At 39.2% G+C, this 23,490-nt stretch overlaps 1 protein-coding gene across 1 annotated transcript; it reads left to right on the top strand.

Annotated features, from left to right (window-relative positions):
- The first annotated feature begins 3,882 nt into the window (after positions 1-3,882).
- On the top strand, positions 3,883-22,127 carry LOC101860440 (vacuolar-sorting protein SNF8). Its single transcript, XM_005106576.3, has 8 exons — positions 3,883-4,129; positions 6,439-6,489; positions 10,087-10,225; positions 10,648-10,752; positions 11,749-11,821; positions 14,680-14,821; positions 16,614-16,688; positions 21,790-22,127. The coding sequence occupies exons 1-8, from the start codon at positions 4,076-4,078 to the stop codon at positions 21,901-21,903; spliced, it is 753 nt and encodes a 250-aa protein (XP_005106633.1). The 5' UTR covers positions 3,883-4,075; the 3' UTR covers positions 21,904-22,127.
- Positions 22,128-23,490: the final 1,363 nt, after the last annotated feature.

Here is a 23,490-nt window from a genome sequence, read left to right as displayed (position 1 = left end):
TATTAGAAGCGCTATAACTTTTCAGGCCGGCCTCAAATTCATCATAAGATTAAAACTCGGCTCCTGCACAAAACGCCTTTTTGCCCGAAGTGATCCCGGTCTCTACCCAGCCTGAGGCGAGTCACGAGTGAGGCAGGACAGAGGAAGCTGGAGTCACGAGTCACAGGAAGTCAGAAGTGATGTCATGCTGGACAAGAATCAGAGTCCCAATAACATTTTTTCATATTTGGACTCGAGTCTGAATAGTCACTTCGTAAAGTGATCTAGATCTAGCCATAGCTTTGTAGAGGACCAAATTAATTTACTTTTATGTTTTAACATCATTTTTTAACTTTGTTTTGGTCAATTTGATCGTCCACACCGATGGCGATATAGACAGTATTCAGAAAGAGACAGAGAGAGAGAAGAGGGGAGGAGTAGATCTTTTGAGAACTTCCGGGCAAAATAAAATGGCGACTCGCGTAGTTCGGTTCAATTCGAAAAGTGAAATAGATCTAGCCATAGCATCTTTGTAGACGATCAAATTAGCTTACTTTTGTACCATAACGTAATTTTTTCTTTGCTTTTATCCATTTGATCATCCACACCGATAGAAAGTATTCCGATATTAGAAAAAACAGGTCATGTTTCACACTGGGTGAGAATAGCCAACGGTGGCAAGGCTCACCCAGGGTGAGAGGTCGGTCGTATTTTATTCTCACCCCGGTGAGGATAGCCACTTCCATAGATTAAGATTCTACTAAGGCCTAAGGGAGGACTTCCGTAACGAACGACCTCTAGTCTAGATCTAGATTAGATCTAGATCTAGACGTCTAGATCTAGTCTAGATAGATCTATGAGACAGAGTAGGTAGAATAGAATAGAGTGGTAGGGTTGGGTTTAGGGTTAGATCTAGGTCTCCTCTTGTCGAGTTGTTGGGATGGTTGCTCGTTAGGCCTCTATTCCGAAGTCCTTCGGATTCTAAAATCCAGAAGAGTCTAATGGATCTCCTCTAGTTCAAGAATCTCTAGATCTAGATCTACGTATAGGAATGTAGGCCTAGAATCTAGATCTAGAAACTAGGGCGCCTTTTCTGTAGTTCCCGCCCCGCAATTGTTATTCGCCGGTTTTGGCCCCAAGAGTAGGAGGATTTTAGGGGGGCCCCCCCCCCCCCCCCCCCCCCGGTCTAATACAGTCCGTGCCGGCTTTAAGCACACCGGCATAAAGCACGATTCGGACTCAAGCACATTAAACGGCTCTTCGAATTTTTGCTAGATCTAGATGTAAATTACAAGTACGGTAATTTCGGCTTCAGGCACGCTTCATTCAGCAGTGAAGTGTGTTAAGAGAAACACAAAAAACGCAAGTGATGGACACATACACGTGCTGTAAGGAAGGCAGAGAGATGCACACAGCCGCGCGCACTGACATAGGAGATCTAGCCTAGAGCAAAGCTACACACAGACGAAAACAATACAAAGAGATTCGGGGTGACGAGATAGGGAGGCTGGCTGCGATTTCACCTTTGACCCTTGCTATCCATTAATCCTGCAGAGATGCCAACCAGTACGATTTTACGTATTTTAGTACGATTTTTGGCCGAAAATACGCGAATACGACTTTTCATGACAAAATACGCATCCTGGAATGCGAAAACTACGAGATTCAGCTTGGGCGAGTAAACCAAATTATCTCAGGTCCCATCTTTTGTCAAAATAGTATCAGTATCGCAGAACTGGAATATTTGAAAACCAAGTCCGATGTGGTCAGTAAGTTCATTTTTGCTGGTCGCGATCGTGATATTATATTCGTTCAGCTTTTCCCCGTGTGGAGAGTACGTTTCACTTTCACGCGAAAAGGCAGCTATGGTGGCAGGCGGAAGCGTATGTAACACCGAGGCTCGATCGGGAAAATCAAGATCTACTTTCGCTTTCGTTACCACCGAGAAGTTTGCCAGCAATTGTCTGATAACGCTACATTTGTGGCGTGCAGATTGTGCAGTAGTATAGATCTAGATCTAGGTTCCATCGCCGAATGCTTGGGCTGTGTGTGCGCACGTGTGTGTGTGTGCATTTGTTTGTGTGTGTGTATGTGAGAGTGAGAGTACAACTTTGAAGAGAGGTAAATTTATGTACGAGAATTGCCGAGACTATTATAAAAGATCACAAATTAATACAAAATAAAAACAAACACAGCAAGATCTTGTCAACAGTTACACTGTGGTGAGTCGTGGCGAGGGAAACCCAAGAGTCTTGGGGGAAACCCCGGAGGACAACAAAATTAGATGGCGGAAATACATCATCTATATTTGGGCCAATTACAGAGGTGTGCTAGGTGCTCTCTGTAGCTTCATGTGACTTTTTAAAAGTAGAATCTATGATCTAGATATCTAGAAATCTAGATCTGGAACCCGAGTCCTGAGTGTAAAACTGAGTAGATTTACTGCGTTAAGTTAGGGGTCTATTCTATTTGTAGGCTAACTAGAATCTAAATTTAGATATCTACTTACTAGATCTAGAATCTAGTAGTTTTTTAAATGGTAATTTTGCAGTATTGGACCCATCTCGCAAGGAGACATAAATTTGTGATTTTTCTGAAGTTTTTTTCTGTGGTGATATAAACGAATTTGATCATTAAATCAACGCAAATTAACCTAAACTAAATGTGATAAAATGGAGGGGGCAAGCCCCCGTATAAACGCCCATTGGGATCCTATAAAGGATTTTTAGGAAGGAGTTCCGCGGAGGGCTGGCCGACTGACCAACAACACACAAAAGAGGGGAGATTTTGAGTGGGGTAAACAAAAAAGGTTTGGTTCAGTATTTTGCAAAAATATTATGTCTGTAGCTTTATCACGGGGGGGGGGGAGACCCCCTGCACCCCCCTTTTGATGGCATTTTGTTGTTTTTTTCACCCCCTTTCTTTCCTAAACAGAAGTCCGATTTTTTCAGTAGTCGACAGGAGAAGGTAATGGCGGTTTCCACACGACTCAAATTTGTCCTCGACTGGAGCTGTCAAATGTGCTTTGCTCTATAAGTTACCTCTCCTAGTCGTCAAATTTACCAAAACGTAGGTCATCATCAATTGGATTGTCTAAGTGCACCAACTCTTGAATAGTTTGCTCAGTTGACCGTGTCACGGTAAGTGCCGGCCCTCTGCAGAACTCCTCCCAATTTAAAGGCGAAAAAGAAAATTAAACCACCCCTTAGAAAAAAACCTAAATATTCTCTTCCTTACTCGTGCTGCTCTGCGCAATCATCCAAGAAAGAACCCTTGTTGTTGGAAACACCGAAACCACACCTCCTCTTTTTTGTCTTAGGAATCTCAAAACTGCTCCTGCAGCGCCATACAAACACTTTTCCTCACAAAATGTGCACTGCGAATTACACTTCGGGCACACTAGATACGTTTTTCGGCAAAACGCCATCCAAACTTAAAAAATCAGGGCTTTTCTGGTTGTCGTCGTAGAATCTTGAGATGGCTGAGAAATATATAAGGTGCACGACCCAACCCAGACGAGGAGCAGCGCAAGAATGACAGTTAGACTAGAAGATTTCAAACTTAGAGAGGGAAATGACGTAAGCAAAGCGCAGCAGACATCGCGAAATGCATGTATGCGCAACAATTAATATGCTAGACCTACAGGTTGGAAGTCGTTTGTGCATGCGCATTCAAAAGGTTTGATGGTCTATGACACGTGGCTCGCCATGCTATCACATTGCTCTTTCCCAGTGTATTATTAATACGCCAAATTCATGAAAATATAGTATATTACAGATATATATACGGGACATTTGCGGTGGTTTTGAATATCATTCATTAATAACACACCCTAAAACCTACAAAAACCATGTTAACATAGTAGTCAACATATGTTGGGTCCAATTCTGCATTAATACCGTTTTAATTCAACATTTTCCACTTCCTTAGGCAGGCTGAGAGGAAAGTCCAAACCAAGAGCTCAACAGAGCTTTAAATTGTCTTTGACTCTGGTCTGCCAGCTTTGGTTACCTAAAATCAAATTCGAGTGACGAAGGAAAGGTGGTTCCAGGTGCATCATTCTGTTGACAAGATAAAATTTTAAGTTAAATTAAAGATGTCTCGGAGACCAGCTGGGATTGCAGCCATAAAGAACAGAAGTCTTGCCCAGGTAATTTTTTTATTTTTGTTTGATCTTGGAAAAATGTAATAAATACCCTAGTGATGCATGCTGTCTTGTATTCTTATTTTTGCCAATGCAGAGTTTAGTATTCAATTCTCCTTCTCTGTGTCTCTGTATGATGTGGTCCATTCTCCTCTGACTTCAACTTCAATTTCAAGTCTGAGGGGTAGTTCATTTTCAAGGCATTAACTAACTTTCTTCATTCCCACCTATTACTAGCCTGTACCTAGTTTACTTCTAAATCATGATAAAAAAACAAATCTCTGTGTTTAAGTTTTAGGCGTCTTTCCATGCTGATCTAAAAGCTAGGTGACCAACAAAGTCTATTTAGTAAAATCCCATTTATTGAAGGTCACTACAAAGTAAGGTTCCAACACGCTTTCCTGTCCTATATCATTAACCCTGGAAGCATTCAGGCCTTTTATGAAGGGCGTTACAAGCTGGGCTACTCTGAAAGCATGCTGGGAAGCGCGCAGGCCCTAAATAAAGGGCATGCGCTGACATTTTTCAATGGAAAATTTCAGTATTCTCCTTTAGCTATTTTTTTCATCACACTTTAACGCAAACCTATGAATCACAGTCAAACAGAATGTAAGTACTATTTTGAGAGGCATATATGGAGATGTCTAGCAGATGGTTATGGGAGGAAATAATTATCATACTGAAAAAGGGGGAAGGTTGGTCTGTCTCAAAATGAGCTATTTGTTGGCCAGGTAACTTTAAATCATTCATTATAGTCACTCACTGTATCAAGAGTTGTTTTTTTTGTTTTTTAGTTTTTTTTCTTGTATGGTCTCTGGCCTCCAGAAGTGCCATGCAAAGTTTCGGGGGCATTGGTACCTTAAACTCTTCATTATGTTGTTTCGTGTGCTGCCTGGTACATCACGAAAATGTTTAGCTTTTAAAGCTTTGTGCCATGCCATGGATGTCACCGATCATTTGTGGTTGCCTAAGACGTTTCATGTACGTCAGGCTAATGGTCTGGTTCTAATTAGATCAGTTATCCCTAGCAGAGACTTAACTACAAGCACAGTGTGAGTGTGTATTGGGGAATTTAAAATGTGCATTCTGTAAAAAATGTGCTAGATCTAGTATTAGTTTACTGCTATGGTTACAAGCGATAGTTGAACTAGGTCTACTCTTGCAGACAACTGCAAGCTTTTGCAAACTGTAGGTTTTTTATTATGGGTAAAATAGGGAATAGGGAAGAAAGAATGTAGCGCTGTCAAAGACCTGGGTTCCGAAATATGTCCTGTGTGGGCTAGACCTAAGGGGCGAGTCTGTTAATCCTGAGACATTCGTGATTGTTGTCCTGGTGACTAACGAGCTTAGCTGAAAATCAGTGCTTTCAGTATTTTTAGAATGAAGGGGTTAAAATAAATAGCTCGAATTGTTTTAACACAGATCACAAAAGTGGACAAGTTGTAGCTCCTATTTCTGATGGTCACCTATACAAACAACCTCTTCTCATTTTCCCACTTTATTTTTTTGGTTTTATATATATTATAGTGGTACTACCCAAGACAACAACCTGTCCAACACAACCACTACTGCTATATTTTATCAGTTAAAACACCCAGGCGAATCTCTCAATGCTCTATATTATATTGGACCCATACTATACTGCTGTTCCATCAGAATGTTAGGGCTATTTAACAGATGACAGCATAAGCCCATTATAATATACTGCCAACCCTGTTGTACCGTCAACCACACGCTTCCCAAAGTGGGCTGTATAGCAAGGTTTGACAGTAATGGAAGGGATACAATTAGTTCACTATAAAAGAATACATTTTTCACTGACAGACCACTGTGTCACAAGGAGAGGAAAAAATAATGTGACTGTCCCCATTCTAAATTAAAGAGCAGACTCGTCTGACTTCTTGATCAGTGAATAGTATGGATGTAATTGAAGTTTATACAGTCAGTCAACCCAGGTTTGAAATTCATGTCGATGGCACACAAAAGCCTCTCACTCTCACCTGGTTCCCTACTGGTTCAACTGAGCATTGGAGGAAAAGGACGTGAATGCCTCATGTTCAAATGTTCAAATCTGAATCCTGCATTTATTGTGTTCATGGATTACTCGTTTGCAGTGTAGGCCTGTGTGGGAAAATATAATATAGGAAGTAAACAGTAAATCTGCTGTGTGTTGTGAACTCCCTATCCCCTAAGTGTTGAGAATGAAATGGCTACTTCTGGCTGTTGACCAATTTTAGCTGCTTTGACTACACACTTGTATTGTATAATGGATTGTTCATTTGATAGAAAGAATCTCAATTATTTTTATTTTTCAGGCAAAGTACAAAGACAAAGGCTCTGAAATAGCAGAGAATCAGTTTGCCCAGGTAAATTCTTCAGTTCTTTAAAAAATACGAACATTATATCTAGACCATTACTCTGACTAATTATTTTTTTTTGTAAACTGTAAACTATTTGAATCATAAGCTTTCTACGATTTAACTTACACAAAAAGCAGATAGTGAACAGATTTTCTGGTACCAAATTTTGTTTCTAATGTATAAGTATGCTTTGTATGTACAAAGCGAAATTCATAAAAAAGATTTCCACAATAGAAACATTAGAAGAGCTTTCTAATTTTTCTTTACGATGTATCTTAAGAGCATAATGTACAATCTGTCTCAATAACCTTCCACAAGTCTTTAGAATTAATCTCTTTAAAATTTTATATTTTTCTTTGACGATTGAGTCAGTGTGCTGTGGGTTAACAATGGCTGAGAGTTATGGCTTCTTTTTCTGCATGTTTGTAACACCTGTAATCTTTGCTTTGGCACTTATACGGTGGCGTCCAAAAGAAACTTGAGAATGCTATGATCCAATAATCGTGTTATAGACATGCACTACCCACTCATGCAGCATACTAATTTAAAGCTAAATAAATTCTGTATCCTTTGGCACAATAATGTTCCATCTAGGTTTAGAGATGCCCGAGATATGGTCACTCAAAATTGACCTTGAAAAATCAGGCTTGGCAAAATTGCGAAATCAAAGAAACGTGAAAGTGTATTGGCACGTTATATTGAGGTGCATTAACATCGATGGAAATGGCAATATGTTGAGTATGTAATGAACAGCATCTTCTGATGATATTTTCCAACAAATTGGAAAACAGCAGTTATAAATACCATTCAAAACATGGACTTAACAATACATGTGCTCATTAGAATTATTTTGTTTTTGTTTAGGTGCTATTTGTTTTGTGTAGACCACGAAACTTTTTTTTGCGCATGGACAATGTTGGTTACATTTTAGACATAATCGTCAGTCAGTGAGGCAGAGAGGCCACAAAACTGTCATGGCTTTGGGTGGTCTGGGGTGGATTGAACAGAACCGCCCTCATGAAAATCACTGGATAGCTTGGTTTAATGGATTCCATCGCGCAAATGCTAGAACGTCGTATCCTACCCTTATTTTCCTTGTGGTGTCATTCAAGTAGCCATCTCCATGCATGGCAAAACACTTTCTCACAGGGCCAATGCCTCTTGAGAATTCTTGGAAAACCAAATCGAATCAGCGTTGGAGTGGTCACCAAGTCCGATGAATCCTACAGATACGTGAAGTGAAGTCCCTTGAAACAGCAGATGAACAAAAGCGACTTTGCTACCAATTCAGTCCCTTTGTTTGCAACTCTCTGTGACTTTTTGGGATGAAGTGACAGATAATTATTTCCAAGTTTTAATAGTCGGTGCCCAAAGGGTTCATGCACTTCACAATAACAATGGCTCCTTAGAAAATAACGATGAGCACATTTAATGTAAAGTCCCTAGTTTACCATGGTATTTGTGATTACTCTGTTTTCCATTTTGTTTGTAATTATCTTAATAAAATATTGTTTTTCGCAGAGACAAAATTCTCCATTCATTGGACATGCCATGTATTGTACGAGGGCTGTCCCACGGAAAACCGGAAAAGGTCCATAAAATCAACAATCTTTGTCCTATTTTAATAAAAATGTAACACATCATACCTCAACATGTGCTTTATTTCTTAATGTAATCACCTTCCCGCTGGATGCATTTTATCCAACGCTGGATCAGGGAGAAGATACTCTCCCTGAAGAATTTTTCGTCAAGGGATTTCAACCAATCTGTCACGGCTTCCACGAGGTCTTCGTTGTCGGAAAATTGCTGTCCAGAATTATGGCGTTTCTTTGGTCCAAAAAGGTGATAAGCTGACGGGGCCAAGCCAGGACTGTGAGGGGGGTGTGGCAGAACTTCCCAGCCAAACCTTTGGATTCAGTCTGTCGTAGCGTTCGCGGTGTGTGGTGTGGCGTTGCGTTGTTATGCTGCAAAATGACCCCGCTGGACAACCGGCCTGTCTTTTTCGGCACACAACCTCTCTCAACTTATGACGATTCTGGCAGTATCTGTTAACATTAACAGTTTGTCCTTGTTCTAGACTGTCAAGAACCAGAACACCCATAGAATCCCAGAAAACGTGGCCATGAGTTTCTTCACCGATGGTTGAACTTTAAACTTTTTCGGGGGAGGTGAAGACAATGTGCTTCCAAACCATTGAATCCCTCTTCGTCTCAGGGGTCATGTGGAGTATCCAAGTCTCACCACCGGTAATATTGCTTTTCAGGAAATCTTTATCATATTGTTGGAGGTCTCCAGGTGCGTTCATGACTCCCATGACAGCTTGGCGACAACGATTCAACAAAGTCTGAGACACTTCAACACGTTGCGTCATGTGGTCAGCTGTCAGCTCTTTTGGGACCCGTCGAGCAGAGACCTTTCGATAGTTCAGCTCATCAAACACTATCCTATGGACAGTCGACTTTGAAATGTTTAGCGACTCGGAAATTTCGCGATTTTCTAGGCGCCTTTCTGTTTGAATGAGTTTGTTAACTCTTGTTGTCCTCAGTCTTGGCAGAAAAACAAGGTCCTGGGTGAACTTTGTCATTGACATCCGTATGCCCGGCTTTGAACTTACTACACTACTCATAATATACCTGCGACTTTACCATTACTTTCTCCCCGTATACTGACTTTATTTCAGTGTGTATTTTTATTGGTTCGATACCATTTACGGTCAGAAACCGAATGACAGACCTCACCTCACTTCTACCCTTGACCAATTTTCCAAGGGGGCAGCCATGTTTTGAGAACTGCTGTGTTCGTTTAGTTAGTGTGATGCTCATGGTGCTCAATTTGGGAAATTTCTAAATGCTTGTTTTACAAGTGTGCGTTTACAGAATGTGAAAATATGGAATAGTTTTCAAATTACAGCTAAATTCCGGTTTTCCGTGGGACAGCCCTTGTATGTCCGTTCTATCAATATTATTGATGCTCCTCTGTACGCACACAAAGACAATGTTACGTTTCTTTAATTTGGCACAATTTTCACAAGCCTGATTTTTTTTAGGTCAGTTTTGAGTGACCATATCTCGGGCATCTCTTAACATAGATAAAATATTAATGTGGCAAATGGTAGAGAATTTATTTAGCTTTAAAGTGGTATGCTGCATGAGTGGTAAATGCGAGGCTTTAACACAATGATTGGGTGATTACATTTTCAAGTTTCTTTTGGACACCGCTATATGACCTAACTGTGTTGCAAGTGCCGTAAAGATCTTACTAAAGCTAAAAAAGATACTTTTCACTATTGCAATTAATTGCTAATGTATCGGTCAAGGTGAGGTTATTGGTAGGGAAAAGTCGATCTTTAGGCTGAGATGTAGTGTGTTGATTCAGCAGTGTAAAAAGGAGATTTAACTAAATTCCTAATTAATTATTGCTTGCCGAAAGTGTTGTCTTCATAACAGTGATTGCACTGTCCACGTGTATCTGTTTTGTGTGTGTGTGAAAGGGAAAATAAACAGGGGTTGGGGGGGGGGGGGGATGGTCCTTTTACTTAGGGCCTCTCTCATCATTAGGATTATTTCCATGTGACTGTCATTCATTTAACTTTCTTTCTTTTAGATGGGAAAGCAAATGGAAATGTTCAAACATAACCTAGAAGAATTCGCCACAAAACATAGAGAAGACATTCGCAAAGACCCAGAGTTTCGACTTCAATTTCAAGAAATGTGTGCTTCAATTGGTGTTGATCCTCTTGCTTGTAAGTAACAGAGATGACAATTTCACAGTTACATAAATCCAGAAATCTGGATTAGTGAAATTATCTGGAATATGTTCGCCTCATGCATGTCATAGTATAAAGATAGTCTTGATAAAATTGCATCAGACAATATGAAAAATTACAATTTTTTTTCATAGCAAGTTGGCACCTCTCCTTTTTTATAAGTAATTGAAGGCAGCTCAAGTTACTTTCCTCTTCCCATTTTTTAAAAAAGTACCGTATTTTTACATGTATACCTGTAAAATGGGTTGAATATTTCAGAGTAGAGACAATTTGCAGATATCTAGGACTTCACAAAGTAACAGGCTTCCATACTTACCAATAGCTTTGATTATAAACTTTTAAAGAATCTAGGATGAAATTTTATCTTTATGTATCTGCAATTTTATCTTTATCCTCAGCCAGTAAAGGCTTCTGGGCAGAGATGCTTGGAGTTGGAGACTTTTACTATGAACTTGGAGTACAGATTGTTGAAGTGTGTATGGCTACCAGTAAAAGAAATGGAGGTAAATTTGCTGTCTTTAACTTGTAGCTGAATGAAATTATTGTTCATGTTCTAGCCTTGTATCAGTTCTGATGGCATGCCCATATTTCTTTTAAAAAATCCCAAGGCTGGCTTGTTTGTTCCATCACATTGTCTTTGCTACCAAGAAACTATACCACATCATAGCTCATAGGACATTTACCCTGCATTCTCATGTTCTTCTCTCTGATGATTGTTTTGTACCCTTTATAAGGGCTGCCCATCTTTACGAATTTGGGGGAATCATTATGATTCTTTGTCAAGTTTACAAAAATACAATCATAACACACTTGATTCCGATTTTTTTTAAAATCATGTGACATTCCACTGCTCCAACCCATCCCCAGCCTCCCTTTAACTCTTTCTGTGCACCGAGCCCTTGTAGTCACTTTGTTTGTAGAAAAATATTTGTTATGCCGAAGCCAGAGGAGTAAGGCAAACAAGTATGGCAAGGTGTAAAAAATATTTCTGCGCTTTTAGCTTTTGCATTGAGGGTCTTTTGCATTTCCAAGGCCAATGAAAGAACTTTTAAAAAAAACTGATCTTTGAAACTTGAAACAATCAGATGGGGTGCAAAACATGGTATCCATCCTGTTGTTGTTCCTTTGGTTTCTTTTGATTTGGAATTATTCAAGCTCACAGCCAATAATTCCCAGGCGACCCCCCCACCCCCAACCCTCCTTTTCCTTTTTTTTTCATAACTCAACGATGGCAAACTAATGTTGAAATTTCAAAGTTCATCACAAGTTGTGAGAATAGAGAGGAAGAGTGAAGCTTTAGTAGTACAATTTCATAACAAGATTATATTATGCAACTAAACAAAATCTTACGCTGGCAGGCTCAGTGCTCGAATTTTAAACTTTAGTTCATTTGGGTTTCCTTCCCCATACTTGGTTGTTGTTTTGTTGTTGTTTGTTGGGGGGGGTTCTAATTTTTCATAAAGTGATTAGAAAATAGACAAGATTGTTTTCTTTTCCAGGACTGATTGGTTTGGATGAGCTGAGAAGAAAAGTAGAAGCTTCCAGAGGCAGGACTTCACAAGCAATAAGCACGTAAGTCTCAATATACAGCTGGAAAAAAAGCCCAGTTATTTTTTATTTAAGCTAAAAACTTAATGGATTATGTCTGTAAAACTACAGTAGTCTCTGCCTAAACCCACGGTGCCCGGGAAGGTAGCGTTTGCGTAGCCTACTGTCAGGGATGCGATGACTAATTGAATAGCGGCAAAGGAAAAATGGCATTTTCAACCCTCTGACAACTTTAAAAATCTGTCATTATAAGGCACATTCCATGTTGTGTTCTGAGCTCTTTTTTTACAGCTCTTGAAGAACTTTTTAACAAGTACAAGAACATGTTTATAAAAAATGCTCAGATATATCTAGATCTAGATAAGATCTATGTCACAGTAGGCTTGAGTAGGCCTAGATTCTAGGTCTAGCCATCGCCAGCAATCATTCGCCACTTAGCCAGAGAGCTCCAAGGGTTTCTAGTAAGGAGTAAACTCAAGATCTACCCCTGAATGAAAATGTCGATCTGTATATGATTTCAATCCCCTAAATTGATGTTAGGCCTACAAATAAAATATAGCTCCAAAAAGCTATAAAATCAAGACTAGTGCAGTGTCTTTGACTTTGGTGTGTCTCTGCTCGAGCTGTCGTAGCTTCCATAATGATTATTAATGTTTACAAATCAAGAACAGGATGAACTTGAAGTACTGCCACTCCGCTGGGTAGTGTTCCGACTCCTGATCTTTGATTGAGTTGTTCTTGGCGGTGACAGATTTCGAGGACTTTTTGCTGAAAACGTACTTTGTACCACTGTACTTCCTAAATTCTTCCTCAAACTCACGATACTGTTTAAAAATTCGTCCCACTTCGAAAGGGTGTGGATTTGCATCTGCTGTTCTTATTGAGAGAGAGAGAAGCATGGCCAGCAGAGGGCGGAGAGTCGATGCCCCCTAGCATGATCCAGCTGTTCACTGATTGGTCCGAAGAGAAAAACAAGTTGTGAAAAAGCGCATACATTTTTTCTCCACGACATGTCGTGAAAATACCGGCTGCCTTCTTCATTTCCATAGTGTTTACTTCTCTTTACTTCTTTCGTGGGACTGCAAAGGTGAAAGTCTGGAGGTGCTAAATCAGGGAAATAAGCTGGGTGTGGCAGTGTTTTCCATCCTAAGTAGGTGATTGTCTTCCTTGTTCTGGCCCTCTTCTTAGCAGGCGGGCTTTGTCATTGTGAAAAAGCATTCTTCTGTGTCCAAATTTGGACTGATTCATTGCATTCTCGCTTTCAGTCATTTCAGTGGTTTGTATAGGTTTCAAAGTTGACAATTTACTCCTTGTGTCAAAAATTTGTGTGAATTATGCCATGAACATCCCAAAACACAGTTGCTTTTGGGGCTTACCTCTGTTTTGATGTTTATTTATTTTCTTCTTTATGTTGTAAGAGATGTGGAATGTTCCCATTCCATTGATTGGTTCTTTGATTCTGGTTATTATTAATGAATCCATGCCTCATCTCCAGTCATGAGTTTTTCAAAAAGCTACAAGAAAAAAAACCTAGGCAACTTGATACGATTAGGAGGACCTCCTTACCTAACTTCTAGTTCATCAGGTGAAATTTGCCTGTCTGCCCTTATCATTTTTTTGGTCTTTGCCTTGGTGGTGGTGTTCACACTGCTTGAAGTTGAAGGTCGACCGAGTCGATGCTTGTCTGGCAAGCACAATGTCATTATCTCTTCCTCTATTTCTGGTGTGTTACTCAAACATTTGATCCACCTACAGTGCTGAAACCTTTTGAAAATTTTGACGTCTTTTAACGTGGCTGTTACTGGTGATTTCTCCTTCTAAATCAAGAAATTCAGTCACAGTTCTTTGCTTCTGATGGACCTTCGAGGGCGAAGCCATTTTGATTTTACGTCATTCTCGCAAAATCGAAGAAAATGGGATTTTAACAATTTCGGTTCAAGAGTAATACAGGGTGCCCACTACGGCTGGGATCGCCCGACTCGATCGCCTCAAAAACAAACATGTTTGTTTTCAGTTTCAGGCAATCGAGTCAGGCGATCAGCACGATCCAGCCGTAGTGGGCACCCCGTATAACGTGCAAGTACATACAGTATAGCACGGATGGATTGAACACAGAAGACTCGAAATCACGCATCCGTTGAACTGTGCCTGCGGTCCTATTTTTTATTTTCTTCTTTAACTTTGTAAAGATACCACTCGAACTACCGAGGCCGGCCCCGACGAATTTGAGCTATCCGTGTTATGCTGTATTAGTATTAGCTTAAAGCCATAAAATTTTGGTTCATAACTGTGTAAAATAGCAAACAGCTTGCATTAGTTTTTTTACTCCACCTCGTAGTTTGGTTCCCTTTCAGAGAACCTTTGTAGATCAAGTATTGTTTTTAAAGGAAATCTAGTTGTTTTTGCCAATGACTTATGCAGTCTTTTTATCTTTTCTTTCTTTCCTCTTGTACTTGAGACTGTGCTTCTGTATGGTTTATTATGAATTTAATGTGAATTAAATTAATAATAAACTTTGCCTGAAGCATACTCGAATGTAATTTTGCAGCATTTTTGCATAAGATCAGGCTCACTGAAGAATATCAATATTTTATACATAATGGCAATATTCAATACATGCCACAAAAGTTTGCATTCTTCATCTTGTTTCAGTTTGATAAAAAATAAAGATGAAGTTTAAGAAAAAGATTTTTGAGTTGAAGATTATATCTTTTAAAATGATTGCAGATATTTCATCGTATTGGAATTGGCGGGATCTGTTTACGTGTTCTTTTAGCATCTGATCATATTTCATTCTTTTTTTGGCCAGTTAGGGTTCTATAATTTTTTTTTATATCGTATTTTGTTATATTTTAGTGCCGATGTCCACTTTATTTTATCAGAGATGATCTTCTGCGTGCCATCAAGAAGTTGAAGATCCTGGGTAATGGTTTCTCAGTCCACAAAGTTGGCCAAAATTTCCTTGTACAATCTGTACCAGGGGAATTGACGCTGGACCATACTATCGTACTTCAGCAAGCTCAGGTGAGACAAGGAATGTTCAAAGAGTACTATGCATGTGAACTTATTCTTCTCATTCTAGATCATGAGTCCCTTGTTTGATGTACATTCTTGATTTTGTTTTCATTCTGAGCACTGCATTCCACACAAGGGATGGGGATATCGCTCTGCGCAATACTCAGGTTTAATCATGTTGTCATATTGCTTTACCACCCGGGACTGAAGTGTCTTTAGGCCGTTCCCAAAGGGGGGACATTAACATGTTCTTATGCCCTGTAGAATTGTAAGTGGGCTGATTCATCGGTATCACTCATAACTGCCTGAACTGCATTTGGGGAACTGCTGCTTTTTCTATCCTAATCATTACTATCGTCGTTTTTCCTTTACTTCATTTGTATGTTTGTCCCTCTTGTGACCCAATATTTCCGGAGTGCCTTGATAGTCGAAGTAGACTTTGTGCTGTGGAAACTGGAGAGGTGAGCAGAGTAAGTCTGATTCCCTGTATGGACTTCTCTGTTGACATCCACCCCTTTGCGCTCATATGACCTTATGCAGTTGCGAACGTCGTAAACACTCTACTAAACTAAACATACTACTTACTTTGTTTCACTGGATCAGGCCGATCATAATTATGTGAAGTGGGTCTTTCACTGCAGTCAGAACAATTTGCCACTAACCATTTAGTCCCTAAGAAGTTGTTCTGATACACATGTCATGAATCCCTAAAACAAGAGAGAATCCCCTAAAAGTAATGTACATGATGTTTTAAAAAATTCGTTATGAAAACTTGTTGTTACAAAATTTTCTGGAAAAGTGGCACTATATTTTAAAAAGAATATTGCTTCCAACAGGCCAGTTTCTGTTGTGATACAGTTTGGGCAAATTGTATATTTCTCACATTATAGTTGTTACTGCTTGCATTTTCTTTCGTTACCCATCTATTTTCTCAAATCGAAATTGCTCGACTCCTCCAGTGACTTAAAAATATGATATTACAGTAGACCAAGAATTGAACTTTCAACGTGTCTTTATTTGGTTGAGATCGCTTCACAGGCTGGATTATTGTGTATTTTCCAAGTTTCCCAGGATTTGTCCAAGTTTCAATTCCATTGCCCCCCTCCATTTTCACATAATTACTTTAAAGATTCACTCTTTCATTATTTTTTTACATCTGGGTAAATTTTGACCGTTCAAAAACTCAGAAGGACTCTATTTATTTTCGCTTTATAGCCTGATTTTCAGTCATTCTAATCAGACATTCTATCTAGTATCTAGACCTCATAGAAATATACACCACAGAAATGTCAGGTGCAGGTTGAGCTTTTGAAACGCCTCACAACGCTGTTCTTGATGCAAATTAATAGACTCCACACAATGCCACTCATGGTGCTATGTGGTTAATGAAATGTGAGGCGTCATGGTGAAATCAGGCGTTCGTGGAAATAATGAAATTGAAAAAAAAAACTTTTCCCGCAGATATGACAATCTTTTTTTTTTTTGAGCTCATCGCCTTTTATGTCCTTTTCAAAACTCTTGTATGTGTGGATTTTACTGAAAAACGTTGATTAAAGACACAAAAGATGAAAAGATGAAAATGTTTAGTTTGTGTACACTTTGTTAAAGTGATAGTAGTATTAGAGTGTCTTCCTTGCTGAAAAAGGTAAGAAAAGTACGTTTTCCTGTTTTGTCAAATGAAAAATTGTTATTTTTATTTGTCTTGCTTTTTGTTTTTCTTTATTTGTTTAAGAAGTGAATTGCATCATATTTTTCTGAGCTCGTCTATAGATCGTCTTTGGGTTTGTTTGTTTTTTTTCAGGAAAATGGCCATGTCACAAAGTCAGGAATCATCAGTAATTTAAGCTGGGAGGAAGAAAGAGCAAAACGGGCATTGGTATGTGATACGACAGTCTTGTGTGTTTATTCAAGATTATTGTTTGTGTAAATGGGTATTACAGGGTGAGTGCCAGGCCCTGAGAATCCTGGGGGCCCCGAGAATTACTCAGAAATTTGGAGAAAAAAAAATCGCTGAGAACCAGGAATGCTCTCAAATTCGAGGAAATCTGTAATTTGCTCTGGGAAAATACATAAAGTTCTCAAATATTTGAAAACTCAATATAATTAGGTCAGTAAATTCCTGTTTTCCAGTCACATGGTCATTCAGCTTTCTCCAGTCCGAGAGTGCATTTCACGCAAACAAGCAGCTACGACGACAGGCAGATGTGTACATGTATTACGAAGCTTCATCGGGGTAATTAAGATCTACTTTCACTTTCATTACCATCCAGAATTTTCTGTGATAGTCTGATAAGTAAAAGTGAAAGTCATATAAGTCATGGCATGCTGGTTGTGCTTTAGAAACGCAGTGTCGCCCTGCAAATAGATCGTCACTGTGCTGTCACTTAGGAAAATATTTTTAAAAAACACAAAAAACAAGTGTCGTCCGATTTAAAGTCTGTCAGGCCCGTCATCGTAACCAGCCATTCACATCACGAGACATGGCTATGTGTGGGTGTGTGTGTGTGGAGCGCGTGCAATCAATGTTATGTAATGTGCCCCAGGAAAATGGTTGGGCCCCCTTGGAAAATTGAGAAGCCGGTTCGGCAGTCACTCTGTTGTAAGCCTGACACAGGGCTGGCTGATTAGTTCCTTGGTTTGGATCCTGCATCTATTATGGGAGCTATGGTGTACACAAATTTATTATAGCACAGCCTCTCTATAACGACATCCTCAGAATAGCGACATGGTTCCCTGGTCCCCATTTTTTCCTTATACAGTGAAGTCCGCTTAAAGTGAACACACTTTATTTGAACAATCAGTTAAAGTGAACGATATTCTGTGGTCCTGATTGAAAAGCTATTTGTATAAGTAAAAAAATAGTGGATAAAATGACCGGTTTCATGGGGAAATTGAATAAAGTGAACGTCCAAAATGAATGAAAAGAAAGAATGGACCGACCATGTCACTGTCGCCATGCTGTGAAAATAAAATTGTTTGCCTCGGACATCGGCAGACCATCCCAGCTCCGCATTGGCAACGACAATCTCAATCAGAAAGAAAGAGCTCTATTCTAGGCTCGCCCACTGTGTTGTCCCCCTTCCCCACCTCCACCCCAGACCCACCACTGCACGTAGCTACTGTTTCTAGGCTTCCACCCTACCAAAATGGTTAAACTGAACCTTGGATAAAGTGAACACTTTCTTCTGGTCCCAAAGTGTTCGCTTTAAGCTGACTCCACTGTATATCATAAGTATTTTTTAGTTGCCTCTCTGTAACGACAACTCTCTATAACGACATTTTTTTCTGGTCCCAACAATGTCGTTATAGAGAGGCTGCACTGTATATTTCCATGCTTTGTTTTGGTCTGACAGATAAATTCTTAGTGATCGCTCATGAAGTGGGGCTTTCCTCCACAAGCATCAGTCAGAAATCAGCAGTGTTAGATGAAGTGGAGTACTGTTCTAAAGTATGGGTAATATACTGTGCACTTGACAAAATTGGTTATTTTCTGTTACACTCTGTTTTGCAATCTCCAAACAGAGGTGAAGAAAAAATAATGGATACTCTCGGTGCTTATAATAAGCTTTTTATTACACCATCTCTTAGGAGATAAAATGCTCACATTTGCACTAGGTACCACAAACCCCCGCCTCTGCGCAGTTGAAAGCGTGTAGGAAGCTCGAAATTTGGTCATTTTTAATCAACCATAACTCTTCTTATTTGACACCAATCTTCACCCCGTTTCGAACTAAGTCAGTTCAACTATTGTTTTTAGCTAATTTCAAACTATTGAGGACGGCACGGAACGAGATATTGTATAGTAAGCTTTCTAAAAAGGTCACCAAAATGCACGGGAATGCGTTTTTCACGTCCATTTTCATGCCGGCTGCGGCGACAAAAATTTAGGGTGCCTCATAAAAAGCCTTCGCGCTACGCGGCTATAACTGCTATCGTCATGAAACAAAAAGTGCAAGAACGAGCTTTCAATAAGCTTTCACCCGGTACCAAGCGCTTGTTGCTAAAGTTAGTTGTTGACCCAGAAATATCGGGAGTTTTGGAACCTATTTTTAGAATGGAAATCTCCAAGTCTGACTAATGATTGGTCCAAAAAACCCTGGACTACTCAAAACTAGAACATGTCAAGGGAATCATGTGCAAAAATTACTACGATTGGTCTGGTAGCCGTTTAGCACCGCTTGTTTTTGTAAACACACATGCTGGTCCTCTATCTGGCGACGCGCTTGATTCAGCAATGGCGGAGAATTATTTACGTGCACTACCTATTTTCGATTACGCTCTATTCACGTACATAAGTGCATATCAAGGGCTGCATTGTGCTTCCAATCATGGATAGGGATATTCTGGAGATGTGCGGTTAGTTGATTTTGTTAATTAGATTGTTATAGTGTTACTTAGTTCTTCATAAAGACTGACCTAGATCTAGCTAGGGCTTGAAGCCGAGATCGCAAACATGCGAACGGGTGGTCTCATTCAGAGCGCTCTGTAATTAATTCAGTACCCAGTATTGTTGTAAATCAGGTTTGGATAGAAACATAAGAAGCTAAAATTTATTGAAAATATGGTGAAATCTAAATCAATTTGTTTTTAGTCATTAAAAATTGGTGTTATTTTCTGGTCATGTGACCATTTCATTCTATCGATGATTCCGTAATGGTGACCTCCTTTTAAAGATCATAACAAGCTTGATGAACTCGTCTGTGAAGAGGGTGCAGCTGGCATTTGTTCATTGATGAATGAATATATTCTCTTGAATATCGCGAATATCTGACAGTCTTTGATAACTAAATCATTTAATTGTTTTCTTTTAGCCAATATATTATTTAGACTCATGAAACAAGTACCGGCACCAATTGAATTATTTTTTTATTCAACTTTTAGAGTCTGGTTTACTGCTGAAAATGGACTCTCCTACTCGAGAGCTTCATTCATAATAATTCGTGATTATCAAATAAGTCGGTACGTTTAGAATTGCTGGATCTATTCCTGAATAGACCCAATTTGTTTAGATTAATGAGCCATGGGGAATTTGAACTTTGTTGCAGATCCATAGCCTGGTCACCTTGACCACTTTCCACTGCGCTGATGGTAAGAGGTGTCGCAGCAAGAGTGGCATCATTTTATTAAATGTTATAGCGTTGTGTAAGCTAAGGTTTGATATAAAGATAAAACATTAGATTATGACACTGAGAAAATAATCTACTCAAAACACAAACGAAATGAACTTTCAAAGAAAGTCGAACGATGTTTCAGAAGGTAATGACTGCAATAAATACAGCAAATGAAAAAAAAAAGAAAAAACGCTTTAAAAAACAACGATCGTTGGGCGCAGACGGTGTGCTGGACAGGTCCCACAATTATTATTTTTTTGAGTGAGTTAGGAAATGAGGAAATGCTATCTACTTCGTCCATTCATTTGTGAAGGAAAAATGATTAGTAGAAGAGACAGTAGTCCGAATAGGGGAAAATGCCTTTACAATCGGTGAATTTCGAGTACAAAGACAAAGAAAAACACGCGGACAGAAAACATAGTTTCATATAAAACAAAATCCATAAAGGTGCATTTCAAATACCGGAATTGTCACGAGATAAACAGTTCTGTGGGAACAGAACATAATAACATTATCAGCAGCATTAAAACGATGAAAAAAGAGGAAACAACCAGATCTATATAACTCCCCAATGAAACCAACAAGAAATGTTACACAAATATTCCTTTTTGGAGAGCTCCCACGGTTATGTGAGCAAATTCTGGACTTTTACAGGTCTGAATCTGATGTCAAACGAAGTCCGGAGAGGAGTCAAAGCCGGGGGTTAGTCGGTAACGAAGCACGTGGCCCCTCATTGTTAGCGCGATAAAAACAGCCAACCCTCATTCCGTCCCTCGCAGGTGGGATTGTCGGAATTATCGGGCTAAAATCCGATGGGTGCCGGGTTAAACGGTTTTATTTCTAATGTTTTAAAGACATTTCTAGACAAAAATCAGATCTGTCTTTGAGTGAGCATATGAAATGGACAATTTACTATCGATAGGGCCAATAAAAAAGTTTTTGATATTTTGTGGGTTAGTCGGTTTTATCACCAGGCCGACGATATGTTTGATCAAAGCACTTTGAAATTTGGGTTTGTGGTACCTATTTGCACTCTTTGAAATTTGCCTTTTATTTGTAAAAGAGTATTAACTAAATATTCAATATTTAAAATTTAAATGAACTTGGAGTCTTCAGTTTCATATTTCAAAAATGCATGCAAAACTCTTCAGATTGTCAGTGGTCTAGTGATTAGGCTCTTACACTCCTGACTGTTTGGTTCTATGTAATATGTTCAAATCCTACCTCGGGGACAATGTTGTTTCTTTGGAAACGGCGCTTCACATGAATTTTCCTTGCTTCTCCGAGATGGGAATGGGTTTTCAGTTTGTTAGTGTTTAACCCTTTTGTGACTGCTCCCGTACACGGCCTGTCCAACATTGTATGCCAATGTATGTCCTAATATCAGTGGATTGCGGCAATCACGTGGACCTTACTATGTACGCCGTACAGGATTTTATAACTGCACTAAAATAGCTTTGAATGTCCTTGGCTAGCAAAAATTGTGTGCAGTAAAAGTTGGAAAAACCATATGTCATGAAGGGGTTAAGCACTTAATTAGCTGCTTGCTCTGTATTCTTCCCAGGAAACCAAAAATATTTCAGACTGTTTTAGGGTCTGATAGGTTAATAATAGTTGTTAAATGCCTAAAACATGTTTTATAAAGTGGATGTTCACTATAAAAATGCAATTATGATAATTATCATTATCAGTAGGTTGCTGAAAACAAAAGCCCAGTTTCAAATGAGGGAGATAGTTTTGATCCCTTGTACATCGGCCACTTTTGGAAGCTCAGACTGGGTCTCCTTTCCTGTGCTCCATTTTATTTTGTTTGTCACAACTCACTTTTGCCGTGACATTGAGGAGGTAATCACTATTCTGTTACAGGACTTTATGGTCAAGGAGGGCCTTGCTTGGGTTGACGATCAAGGAAGGAAGGAACGTTCATTTTGGTTCCCAAGCCTCATCCCTGATTTCTCGTCTACCCCTGTTGCAAGCTGATGCTGAAGTGGACCTTGCTTTGGAGTATTGACAGGTGTTGACCATGGCTGTGACTGATGAAACAAGCTTTTGAATTATTTTTTTCTTTTTGTTTCAGTGTTTGAAATTAAGTCTTCCTAATTCTGAATGATAAGGTAAGGAAATAGAGAGGAAAGTGATTGTTATTGTGCCTATGAAGGAAACTTTCTTAGATTTTTTAATAAAGTTTCACTGTTTACTGAAGATTACATATTTTTGTCATTTTTTTAGAATGGTATACTCCATTATCTTTCAAACTGTCTGAGTGTTTTTCCTTGGGTTGTCATGGTCTGGACTGTTGATATGCTTTGAGTATGAAACAATGAGTATTGATATTTATTGAATGTGTGTAGTTATTGTCTGACATAATGAAATTTCATTTTCAGCTTGAAATTATTTTTTACCTTGGAATGTTATCAGAAGGAGGAGACACTGTTTATTTCACCCACTAGTGATTTTCGGTACCAGCGAAACCCAGTGTCTGTACTGTCCCAGCACTGGGTGTCGAGAATCGCCAGTACCGTGAGTGACACCAGGAGGAGCTCTATGATCAGCACCACCCGCCTCCCCCCCTCCCACAACTACACACACTAGTCAGAATTGGTGAGGTGAGCTGTGACGCAAAAGCCCTTTGAAGTTTGCTGCCGTGCTGGATTTCTTAACTCATTCGCTACGCCGAGCCGTGGGGGGCGGCGCGGCTCAAGTGCCGTCAGTACGTTAAGCCGCCCCCGGCGGCTCGAGAAACGACGTTCAATTTTAGCTTGGTTTCTATTCCAATCCACTTATCCATGTTAAAATAAAGGTCATAATATAATGTTGACTTCCGGGTCAAGCGTTTCCACCGAAAATCGGAAGTTGTGATTCAGTTTTGAAACTTGATTTCGTAGTTTATTCGACTTTGTTTTATCGCGAAGCCCAACTTATAGCCCAGACACCAGTCTTAGTACTTTTACACAACAAAATATATAATTATTTTGCTCACTAAAGAAGTGTAGGACTCTTCTTTATAATATTGATACTATTGGACGCAAATTGCCGGTGCACTGTAATTGAGAAATCAATATTTTTGAGTGCTAGATCTAGGCCTAGATCTAAATAGTCAAAATATTTTTTTCTCCCCAAAATCACTACTTTTGGGTGAAATTAATCAAAAAGTACCACTCAAGACATGTATAGGTTTATTCCAAGTGCAATTCTGAATAATTCCATATAAGTTACGCGTATTTTTTTCTGTTTGTGATCCTTTTTTCAAAATTATTCTAAAAATTATTATTTTTTCAATATCGGATGTTATGATCCAAATGTACAAATATTATGGAATGTATGAAAATATCTGCACATTTTTCAATATTTTCCTGTTCTATATACAGTTATGGTTATTTTGAGGTATCTTTTGACTAGGTGCAAACAGGTTTTTTTAGTTTCACCTGAGATTATAAATTTTTTATTTTCCAATTTTATCCGCATCCAATCACAATTGTGTTGCATAATCGCCTCTTACAGGAACCAAAGTTGAAATATACGCAAATAAATAATGCAGGTGTATTCTACAAACCATACTGAACATGT

This window comes from Aplysia californica, unplaced genomic scaffold, assembly GCF_000002075.1.
Source record: "Aplysia californica isolate F4 #8 unplaced genomic scaffold, AplCal3.0 scaffold00544, whole genome shotgun sequence".
NCBI lineage: Eukaryota > Metazoa > Mollusca > Gastropoda > Aplysiida > Aplysiidae > Aplysia > Aplysia californica.
Note: the sequence above shows the minus strand (reverse complement) of the source record. Positions and strands in the feature narration are given on the sequence as shown.